Raw genomic sequence first — 12,771 nt, 5'->3', positions numbered from 1 at the left:
TGTCTCCTGTCATAAAATGTTTAAAAGAAAAACACCTTCACCTACTTTCAATGTGTTATGATTCACTATTTAGAGAAAAAAACCTTTACTGTTTTTATACTATTGTCATCACAACTAGCTAATTAAATCTGTTGAATGGTTTAATTGTAAAAACTGCAATTTATGATATCATTCGTCAGCAAAAATTGTAGGTCTTTGCAATTAACCAATATAAAGTTCCAGCTTATAGTTCTTACCCATATAAAGATCAGGCATATGTTCTATCACAGCTAGTTTAGCATTCAGTCGTACATGGTTCTTGTCAGCCAGGATACTACATACTTGACCAATCGACATTTTCTCATCCACTAAAATACTTTTACTGCTTCCATCTTTAGCAAAGGCTCTAACAAACAACTGAAATAAAATACATACAATATCAAAACATATGATGCAATGTCAATTGTAACTCATTTATGTCTTGTAAATTTCTTTACTATACAAGTTTGATGTCATATTGTATTTTGATAGCTACAGCTATTATTGTTGACCTGTGTATCTATCACCTGTATTTTTGCATCTGTGACAAATCCTTGGAATTTGGAATACAATACATATATTACATAACAAAGCATACATATTGATGATTTATAGTGTCTTTCTATGTTGTGATGTTATTGTTTCAGGTAAGGGTGAGGTTGGTACCTATTAAAACATTTCAACCCGCTGCCTTTGTTTGCACCTACCCTAAATGATATAAATCTCAACCCGCTGCCTTTGTTTGCACCTACCCTAAATGATATAAATCTGGAACATGATGTTCATTGATTGATTGTTGGTTGCTTTAATCTGAAACATGATGTTCAGTGGTTGTTGTTTGTTGATGTGGTTCCTTAATGTTTCTCATTACTCGTTTTTTTATACGTATAGATTAGCCTGTTGGTTTTCCCATTTGGATGGTTTTACACTAGTCATTTTTTGGAGCCCGTTATAGCTTGCTGTTTGGTGTTACCCAATGCTTCCTGTTGAAGACCGTACTTTGACCTATAATGGTTTACTTTTACAAATTGTGACTTGGATGGAGAGTTGTCTCATTGACACTCATACCACATCTTCTAACTTCTAAATACAGTAACAGTTAACTCTGGTCTTATTTTCTTTTAAATATAAGCTTGTTAAGTATCTCTCAGATCTATCTCACATACTAAATATATCATTTATTTTCAACCCAATAAAAACATTGCCTGTACTATACAACTGCAATACCAGGATAACACACTAAAACATTTCCAGATTGCTGGCATTTACACTTCAGTAATTTTTCATTTTTAACAAACAAATTTCATGATTTAGAAACTGTCAGAAATCAATCTTCCCAAACTTTTAATAGCCATGAAATGCACCCAGTTGGAAATACAATACTTTTCTATATTAATCATCAATTTAAATCAATGTTTAATGTTTTACCATTTTGTGAATAACCAAAAAAGAATAAATGTACTATAGGGCTTTAGGTGTCGTAAACCAAAACAAAACCATTTAGGTACTAATATACACAGAGATCTATTAGTCATAGCAGAAAAATCCTGTAATCAGCAGTAAAATGATCAGCATCATATCGAAAATTGCAAAGAAAACATTAGCTTGTCATTTTTGTATGTTTTAACTTTTTGGGTTTCACTGTAGAATTAATATAAATTGAGGTTACATTCATAAATGTTTTATGTACAAATCAATGTTGGCAACATTTCAAACTAAAACATTTCTTACACCCAGGTTATAAAGTAAGGAGCATATCTTGAATTTTCAAATGTATCTATTACATCTTTATGATGCATTTTAGTTGTTACTAAATATTTGTTTTATTTCTTCATTGAAAAGTTTGTTTTTTGTTGTCCTTTACTGGGAGTGTGTGATTATATAAAATAAGAAGATGTGGTATGAACGCCAACAAGACCACTATTTATTTATTTGTTTGGAATACCAATAAAACATGTTTTAACCTATGCTAAAAATAACTGTAAATTTGAAAAGACCTTTGTATACAGTTCTTTATATATATTGAGAAAGTCAAGATTGACAGATGTAATTTCCTTAGTCTGTGATATACAGCAGTAGACTTCACTGATCAATGTCAGTTTGTTGTAATATGGAAACCCAAAATAACTCTCAATTGGACTTTTTCATCTGTTAATTTCACACCTTTGTGATGTGATCAATGATGAGACTTCCTTTTTTTTTGGAATAAATATTTATTGACAAATCTAGGTTATTATTCAACATGTTTGCTAAAATCTTTCAATACATAGAATTTTCTGATTCTCCTAGGATGAATGTTTTGAACTACCTTTCTAATTTTGGCTTCCTTGATCTTTTCTAAAGCTATTCGTATTTTCTCTGCTTTTAATCTTGCTTTCTGTTCATCCTGCAAAATAAAAGTAATGCACTGTGAAAAATCTAGTAAATGTGATTATGTTTCATAATCAGAGCGTATTTGTCTAACTTAGACTTAGTTATGCAGTGTATCAAAATCTTTTTCGAAATTAATGTAGAAGCTTAAGTTATTACCGATACCGGTACCTTATTGTCTGGTCTGAGAAACAGGAAAAAATTCAGATTTAAATAAAATGCAAAACCATAGATCATGCATGATTTTCATAAAATATATAATTGTCAACAAAAAAAAACAAGCACCAAACAAATGTTGTCAGCTTGTCCTATATATTTTTTTTTAAAGTACACTCCATAAAGGATGATTAATGGCAAGTCCTTATGTTCTAAACTATTTGGCCCAGTGGTCTGACAAGAAAAAGATTTGTTTTTAATTTTTACATCAGATGCAGGATGATAGGTGACAGACAAAAGTCCATACTAGCCCTCAAGGCAAAGTCATCCATATTTTAGAAGTTACCAATGAAAATATAATCAAAATATATCATGATGACGTTAAAGCAGTAACAGACACATCAACCTAATGGTGTAAAAAGTAGAAATGGGTGTGAAAGAAATATGATTATGCAAACATTTTAAGATTATGTTTATTGCATTGTGCAGAAAAACGTTGGCTGAAAGTAGTCTGCTAACAAAAATAAGTTGTTTTTCTTAACATGACATAAAACATGAAACTACACAAATGTCTGCATCAACTAAAATTGAAGAACTATGCTTTTTTAATTATCATCAAGTCATGGCTTTTGGCAGATGGTTTATTTTTAAATTTTAAGTACATTGAATTGCATCAATATAGTGAATGATAAAATTTTGTTTCCTTGCCCTCCAATATACATCCTATTTTTTACAGTAATATTAATAGCCTAAAATCTATTCTGAGATATGTAGAAACTCACAATAACATCCTTTGGTCTTTGGGGGGGAAATATTGTCTCAATAACAATTACACCATATATCATGTATAAAAGCTATAGTTTAAATATCCCCATTATTATGTAACGGTTCCTGATTATCTTTGCTGTAACATCTTAATGTATGTTTTTGTTTGTTTTTTATGCTGGTTTATCAATCCAATCATTTAAGGTCTACAGCTGCTTCCTAAACACCTATCAATATTCATGCATCATGCAACATTTTTTTATGAAAACGTGTGAAACTGAATGAAAAGTACATTTTCATCTGATTATTGTTGAACAAAGAAATAGTTTACAGTGAGATAAGTGTATATATATTACATGCAATGCTAATGGTGCAAAGATGCCATAAAAACTTGTAGCACCTAGTTAAATGGCTTAAAAGAATTCTGGGAAATAAACATGTAGTACAAATAATGCTAGAGTATCTAGTTGTTAGAAGTTAACTACATCACTAACAAAAGTGCCACTAGCAGTAGTGCAAACTTAGATGCCACAACTATTTACCAGGTGCTCCACAGGGCACAGCTTTATACGACCGCAGTGGTCGAACCCTGAACAGTTGGGGCAAATTTGGTCACAAGATTCAAGCTTGATACTGTCTGAATTTGGATTGTGATCAAATTTTTGACATAATCAAGTTTTTTGTCACAATATAAATGTGGTCAAAGATTTAACAAATCTATTGCACAATACTGTGCAATTGAAGATTTCTTCTTTAAACTTTTGAAAACAAGCAGTGTAAGGGAGGTAATCACGTAATCAAACATATATATAACAGTATTCTTTAAATTTTAATTGCATTACGGTTTTACCGCCCTTACACTGCTTTTAAATTGTCTAAATTGTCCTTAAACCAGAAAAACAATTGTTTTCCCCCTTTTTTTGCCCCTAATTGCTTAATAATGCGAGCCATAACCCCCATAACCATCCCTTTGTAGTATGGAAACTTGTGGTATAACTTCAGGGAGATTTATACACTTAAACACAAGTTATTGACTAAAATCTACAAAAATGCTTATTTGAGCCCCCTTTTTTGACCCCTCACTTATTGAAACCCCCTCCCACCTTGGGGCAAGAACCCCAAAACTCAATTCCATCCTTTACTTTACAGTAAGAAACCTTGTAGCATAATCTCAGAGAGATCCATTCACTTAAACCCAAGTTATTGCCTGTAAACTATAAAAATGCTTCTTTTTGGCCCTTTTTTGGCCCCTTACACCTAAATGTTCAGGGATATTAACCCCAAACTAAATCAAAGCCTTCCCTTCTTTATATGGAATCTTGTGGTACAATCTCAGAGAGATCCATACAGTTATACATAAGTTATTGTACCAAAACTACAAAAATGCTTGTTTTGGCCCCTTTTTGGCCCTCACTTATTGAAACCCCCTCCCACCTTGGAGCAAGAACCCCAAAACTCAATTCCATCCTTTACTTTGTAGTAAGAAAAACTTGTTTTGGGCCCCTTTGGGCCCCTAATTTCTAAACCGTTGGGACCATAACCCCCAAAATCAATCCCAACCTTCCTTTAGTGATATTAAACCTTCTGGTAAAAATTTATAAAGATCCGTTAACTAAAACTAAAGTTATCGTCTGGAAACTAAATGTGTCTTTGGACGACGCAGACGACAACATGATAGCATTATACGACGCAATATATAATAAAGGTCATCAGAAGATATAATAAAGGTCAATAGAAGATATAGTAAAGGTCAATAGAAGATGAAGAAGAGGTCATCAGAAGATATAGTAGAGATCAATAGAAGCTAAAGATAATTTCATTAGAATATATAGTAGAGGTCATCAAAAGATATAGTAGAGGTTAATAGAAGATATAGTAGAGGTCAACAAAGATAAACTTGCAACAGGTCAAGTGTCAAAAAAGCAGCAGCCATTACTGTTACAAATACACACAAGACAATCAACAGTTTAGCAGGATTCAGGACAGAATTAAATGTCATGAAAAGAAGTAAGAAAAGGAAAGTTTATAGAAAAGCATTAGTACAAAGTAAGGAATGTATAGTGTTAGTAGGGAATAGGTAGAGTAAGCACAACACAAGTGAACAGTGACACAGGCATCTAGACTTACAGGAGGACAATTCTCTTTATGGAGTTCTTCTTCAAACAAACTCAACTGAGACATTAAAAGTTCATGCATCTAAAAATATCCAAAAATGTCAAACATTAAAACAATAACTGTAACATATTAAAACCTGTCTTAAGAGGAAAATCTTCATGTTTATCGTTCATATTAATGTTAAAACTATGTACTACTAAACTTTCTTTTAATCTTTCTTCCTGAATGTCGGACTTTTGGTCTGACAATATACAATAGTTAAAACATTCATAAACATATCTCAGTCCTCTTAAAACAAGTTATCAAACTCTGAAATGTAAATAGGTGACACATCCACATTTCTAGTTGTAATAAAGTCATGTGCATCTTAATACCTTAATGAAATTGTAAAGGCAAACTATTAAATATGAAATGATCCTCTTGATGGGTTACATTATGTCTTGAAGCACATTATTCCAGTCAAGATGTTCATATCATATTTTCAATATGCCTTAAAAACTAAATTCATAAGCCAGATCAAAATGGTACTGTGCCATACAAATTCCAAAAATCATTACATATATCTAAATAATATAAATGACATTCAATAATGGGTGAATGTACATTATCTTGGAATTTATAGAAGACCCTCTGTCATGACTGAGTATACTTTGATGTGTGACTGATGCCTGTAGCTGTCAAATTAGTGAAGCCTATTTATTGCCTTTGTTTCTGGCAAAAATACAAAAAAATGCATTTTTTTTATGCTACACATTATGTCTGTAAGGTTTGAGTTTTTGTTCAATATTTCAGGTAGCCTACAATTCATAAATGTAGTGACCTTTTCATTTAAACTTTATTTGGCCTTATACAGACTGTTATTTTGAGCTCCTAGGGAGATTGGGAAGGTACTAATATCAAACAATAATGGTAACAAAATACATTTCTTAACAAAATAACTGAAAACTCCATCAATTTCAACACATCAATAATGTATAAAAGGATGTATTTCTAAAATGTGCAACCAAGCTGAAGCAGAGAAATTTCCATTACCAGTAGTTGCAGATTATATAATCGGATTCCCCAAGTCATTAAGGATACAGTGTTCCTGTCATTGCACTTTTAAAGCCAACAAATTACTTCCATGTTCTGAAGATTTATAGTAACAAAGAAATCTCATACAAATATGTATTTGTTTGAGTTCTCTTTCTACTATTATTCAAATTCAGTAAAAGAATATTTGTAATTTTGGTAAATCTTAAGCGATCTGAAAAATAAAGTTCAGAATAAATCCAATTAAAAAAGTCTGAGAATAAAAAAAAAATTGTTTCTTACCTAAACTGAAAATAAGCCATTTTCTTAATATCTATTTCCGAGTATTCTTGGAATAAATTGGGTACACATACACTAAACTTTGATCACAAAATTTAAAGGTAATAAAAACAAACTGGAATTATGAACAAAGAATTTTTAACAAAACTTGACACCCATCCTGCCTGTAATAAGACAGACAGGAAATCAGGTCTATACACAAATGAGAAGTTAAAGCAGGAGTTTCTAAAATTACATAGGTACTGTACAGAAGTTATAATACTGTAACTGGTAGAATTTTTTATTCTGTTCCCTAATTTTAAACCAGGGTCTAATTTTTTTCTTTCATATCTTAATTGAATCTTTTTATCTATATTTCAAGCAATTTTCATTTCAAGAGCTCTTAGATTATTTTTTCTAATTATGAAAATTAGGGTTGTTTATTTCATGCTTAATGTCCAGTGGCAAATATTTCATGAATCTTCAGGACAATGTGAATTATAAAGAAAGCAAAACATTGGCTAAGAAAGTATTTATCTCTCATCTTCTTCTATGAAAAATAAATATTAAACATATCATACAGTTTTTTGTAACAGTCCCGCAAACCTTAGACTTCATATCCAGGCAGTAAATTATCAACCAGATGCTCCGCAGGGCGCAGCTTTATACGACCGCAGAGGTTGAACCCTGAACGGTTGGGGCAAGTATGGACACAACTTTCAAGCTGGATTCAGCTCTAAATTTGGACTGTGATTAAATAGTTGACACAGCATAGGTTTCTGACACAGAATGAATGTGGTCTAATGAACTTAAAATGTTTGTTTTGCCTTTGAGCAATTCACTATGCTGTTGAATATTAATCCTCTCAAAAAAATTGAAGAAATAGCAATAACTACTCATTTAAATACATCATAAAATATTAAAATGTAAAAAAAGTGCTTGTTATCACTGAATGGTAAAGATTGTTTTAATTTATCAGTTGGTAGTAAAAGTGAATATACATTGTATATTGTATAAAACAATGATTTAAGTTGATTCAACTACTATTCTGGACAAAGAAAGTACATGCAACTCCAATCAATTGAAAATTTCTTGCTATTGCACAATATTGTGCAATTAGATATTTCTTGCTATTGCGCAATACTGTGCAATTGAAAATATTTGCTATTGCACAATACTGTGCAATTGAAGATTTCTTGCTATTGCTCAATACTGTGTAATTGAAAATTTCTTGCTATTGCACAATACTGTGCAATTGAAGATTTCTTGCTATTGCTGAATACTCTGCAAGTGAAAATTTCTTGCTATTGCACAATACTTAATATAATAATTTTGGATCCTGATGTGGACCAACTTGAAAACTGGGCCCATAATCAAAAATTTAAGTACATGTTTAGATTCAGCATATCAAAGAAGCCCAAGAATTCAATTTTTGTTAAAATCAAGCTAAGTTTAATTTTGGACCCTTTGGACCTTTATGTTGACCAATTTGAAAACGAGACCAAAAATTAAGAATCTACATACACAGTTAGAATCGGCATATCAAAGAACCCCAATTATTCAATTTTTGATGAAATCAAACAAAGTTTAATTTTGGACCCCGATTTGGACCAACTTGAAAACTGGGCCAATAATCAAAATTCTAAGTACATTTTTAGATTCAGCATATCAAAGAACCCCAAGGATTCAATTTTTGTCAAAATCAAACAAAAAGTTTAATTTTGGACCCTTTGGACCTTAATGTAGACCAATTTGAAAACGGGACCAAAAATTAAGAATCTACATACACAGTTAGATTCGGCATATCAAAGAACCCCAATTATTCAATTTTTGATGGAAATCAAACAAAGTTTAATTTTGGACCTTTTGGGCCCCTTATTCCTAAACTGTTGGGACCAAAACTCCCAAAATCAATCCCAACCTTCCTTTTATGGTCATAAACCTTGTGTTTAAATTTCATAGATTTCTATTTACTTAAACTAAAGTTATAGTGCAAAAACCAAGAAAAATGCTTATTTGGGTCCCTTTTTGGCCCCTTATTCCTAATCTGTTCGGACCTCAACTCCCAAAATCAATCCCAACCTTCCTTTTGTGGTCATAAACCTTGTGTTTAAATTTCATTGATTTCTATTTACTTATACTAAAGTTATTGTGTGAAAACCAAGAATAATGCTTATTTTGGGCTCTTTTTTGGCCCCTAATTCCTAAACTGTTGGAACCAAAACTCCCAAAATCAATCCCAACCTTCCTTTTGTGGTCATAAACCTTGTGTCAAAATTTCATAAATTTCTATTTACTTAAACTAAAGTTATAGTGCGAAAACCAAGAAAATGCTTATTTGGGCCCTTTTTGGCCCCTTATTCCTAAAATGTTGGGATCAAAACTCCCAAAACCAATCCCAACCTTCCTTTTGTGGTCATAAACCTTGTGTTAAAATTTCATAGATTTCTATTCACTTTTACTAAAGTTAGAGTGCGAAAACTAAAAGTATTCGGACGACGACGACGCAGGACGACGACGCAGGACGACGACGCTAACGTGATAGCAATATACGACGAAAAATTAAAATTTTTGCGGTCGTATATAAAAATCTGTCAGGTATATATTCAAGAAAAGAGATTCTGTATTATTAATGGGAAAAATTAAGTGCATACAAAATATTCACTTAATAATGCAAATTTTTGAATGCATTACTGTCAAACATTATGCGTCAACATTTATTAAAACAATTGATTTAAGACATCCCCTCCATTAGAAGCATGTAGTGGACTTTGATCAAGCTTATTCTCAATGTTAATTATTCATGTGAGATACAGTTAGTCATTATGTAACAGATTATTATCACTTGATTACTGATGCATGACAGAGTCGTTTTACAATAAACGGGATATAACAATACTTTATGCATGTGACGATTTCCCATCCATGACACTTTTTCTTTTGTACAAAATTCTGACAGAAAACTTTTTATAGCTTAAACTAATACATCAAGACCTTTATTGAATTGAGCCACAAAAGCTTTCTGAGAGTCATAAGTTATCAGGAACTTTTTTACATATAATCGATTACAGTTATTTTTGATAGAACATTTATTGATATTTTGGAGTTTATCACCACTTTCTATGTGCATGTGTGTCATCAATTATTAAATAGTGAATAAATGATATATATATATATATATATATAAAAGTCTATAAAAAAGACCAACCAGCAAATTTACTATGTACCGGATCGTCTAAAATAGGCGATACTATGCAGATAAGGAAAAAATTATATCAGTCTAAAGATTTGCACAACGGTACTGATATAAGATGTTATAATACGAAAATGTTGTTATTAAATCGTGTTGACAAATATTTCGGCTCAACAAATGGCCTTCTTCAAGTGTCACAAGTTTTAACTATATTGATACATAATGTATAAGGTGTAAAAAATAGATCAGTAATAATACAGGTAAGTTTTGGTCGATTGATTTTAATCCAAAATCCTGAATATCATAATATAAACAAAACACTATAATTCAATATACGTGACTGTGTATATTAACAATAAAAATGAGTGAAAAACAAAACTGTTAGTATTTCTTATTGATGCCGTTTGGATGATGTACATTAAGTTCCTTTATCCAAAAGCTTTCCCGAACCTGTCGCTGGGCATCACTCCAGTGAATGTTCTGTTCAATCACTAGAATTTTCATGCGGTTAAAGTCATCAGGTTTGTGACCCGACTGTCTGAAGTGCTGAGAAACTGGGAGAAGTGGCTTCTTAGAGATATCACTCCTATGGCCATTGAGGCGTTTGTGGAAAGGCTGCTTTGACTCACCAACATATTGGAGGCCACAAACCGAACATTCTAGTATGTAAATAACATTCATACTTTTGCAGGTAACATTGCAAAATATCTTATAGTTGTTTTCGGTTGCCTTACTGTGAAATGTTGATATATATATGATGTATATATATATATATATACGTTTTTTTAGTAAGATTTATACAAAATATTAGATTTTACTTAAATGAAGGAGAAAGGGTATGTACAAATAAAAAAAAAGTAATTTAACTTAACAATAAACAACTAAATGTTTGTAAAACATGTATAATTATGACCATAAGAGTCATTTTGGCATGATTTTGGAGACATATATCTTTAAGTTGAATTGTTCTGTAAAAATGTGATATCAATAAACTTAATTTGTTTTTGTTCACTGTTTTGTTCCATTGATTTTCACACATGTTTGCCAACTGCTCAATGAAATATATCACATTCCTACGAAAACCCCATCCAATCTACCTCCCACTCCAATCAGTGTTAACCTGATAGTAAGAGGGAAGAAATTTCAATGGTGTCACTTTTTATATTTTTATTTGTCACAAGTCTCCATTATCATTCTCAAGTGCAATGTTTATCATCACTCCATCCTCATAGAAATTTAATTAAAATCTAACCATAAATGGATCCCGAATTACCGTAGACTACATTAACATTTGTCAAGGACAGGTGTGAAAAATTTCATGTCCAAATTTCCCATTATGTACTAATCAATTATGGATGATTTTAATCAACATCAAATTTAATCAAATAATTAGGTGTGTTTTCATTAAACTTATCGTCATCCAAATTAGGAAAAAAACATACTTTGGGAAAGTTATAAAGGTTTTTAATTAAACAAAAATCAGAAAATTTCAAATTGATTATAGATAAAATAGACATTTTAAAAATACTTTGATAAGCAAAATTGAGAATGGAGGTTACAGAAAACTGTTCCAGACATTACTAAGGCTTTCTTGCATTTAAAATTATATAAAAATGTTTATGCTACCAGGTATTATTTGTAGGTAAAGTCCACTGTCGGAACAATATCAAAATTTGATTGTTTTTTTTTTTTACATGCTGCTTATTTTGTGTTTTATGAATCTATCACAATATAAAGTTCAAGTTGTGTTGGTTTTCTTTACTTGACCTGGCAAGTTTCTTTAAACAGTCACATACAAATGCCTTTAAAGGGTTTTATTTTTAACTATATCTGTGAAAAGTACCCACCTCTGAGACTTGAGCTGAGAATGGTGTTACTGTACTGGTACTAACTGTACTTCCTGAATCACCAGAGCCAGAACTGGAAGCTTCAGCAGACGACGATACTGTAACCATGGAAGTGAAGGATTCAGATGATGGAAGAGAGGCATTTTCTGAAAAAGCCGAATCTGTTTCACAAATATCGTGAGCATCAGAACATGATCCTCTGCGAGTAAGAAATTGGTCCGGTAATAATTCCAAATCACCATATGGTAAACTATGTCTAAATGATAAACTTTGTGTAATTTCTGAAGCTAAAGCATCTAATTCTGATTGAGCTAAATCATTGCCACTATCCCGATGTTCATCTTTGACGAGGCCCATGTTGTTCCGATCTAATTCATACTCTGTTGTGTTAAGTTGCATTTCCAGATCACATAATTCTCCAAGTATTGCATCGAAATTGACATCCTGATTTTCTGAAAAAATATACAAAATTTCTAATACATTAAGGCAGCTCATATAAAAAGATATTCAGCCATATCATCTATACATTAAAAGGTAATACTCTATTTTTTATATCGTAATTAAATTTTATCTCACATAAGAACTATTCCAAGATTTATTTTTTTAATTATTTATGCTGTATCAATAAGAAGTAAATACATTATAAGTTTTGGCTTCAGAAGTTTTTAAAATTAGACAGCAAATAAAGAAATTCTGTAAGATTATACAAAAGAAAAAAAAATAGACCCTATAACCATGATAACAGCTTTTGTCAAAGCCACAAATATGAATAAATATGGGAATAGAAACTCCGTAATAAGATCCAACAACTGATAATATTGGAAGAGAATTATGCCCATATTCACAACACATACAATTTTCTTGTCACTGTTCTATACAACACATTTCCACTAGAAGTCAAACCTTCTATTCTGATCAAAGGCTTTGTCTCTAATGAGAACCTTATGGAAAATTAGTAAACTTAATTAGCCTATTGGCAAACTGAAAAACATTTGTTTTAATGAGGAGGAAAAGTAA

General features: G+C 31.4%; 1 protein-coding gene across 12 annotated transcripts in view; it reads right to left on the bottom strand.

Annotated features, from left to right (window-relative positions):
* LOC143064895 (uncharacterized) overlaps positions 1-12,771 on the bottom strand; it is an 83,497-nt gene that overhangs the window by 12,494 nt on the left and 58,232 nt on the right. For 10 of the 12 annotated variants that reach the window (XM_076238088.1, XM_076238086.1, XM_076238087.1 and 7 more), the window contains 4 exons: positions 11,755-12,206; positions 5,437-5,505; positions 2,327-2,404; positions 237-396 (listed from right to left, as the gene is read on the bottom strand). In XM_076238088.1, the coding sequence (XP_076094203.1) occupies positions 237-396; positions 2,327-2,404; positions 5,437-5,505; positions 11,755-12,206 (759 nt within the window). The remainder of the gene's footprint in view (positions 1-236; positions 397-2,326; positions 2,405-5,436; positions 5,506-11,754; positions 12,207-12,771) is intronic. The other 2 variants (XM_076238091.1, XM_076238096.1) reach the window with 1 other exon arrangement.

Source organism: Mytilus galloprovincialis, chromosome 2 (genome assembly GCF_965363235.1).
Source record: "Mytilus galloprovincialis chromosome 2, xbMytGall1.hap1.1, whole genome shotgun sequence".
Lineage (NCBI taxonomy): Eukaryota > Metazoa > Mollusca > Bivalvia > Mytilida > Mytilidae > Mytilus > Mytilus galloprovincialis.
The sequence above is the reverse complement of the archived record's forward strand: the minus strand, read 5'-3'. Positions and strand labels throughout refer to the sequence as shown.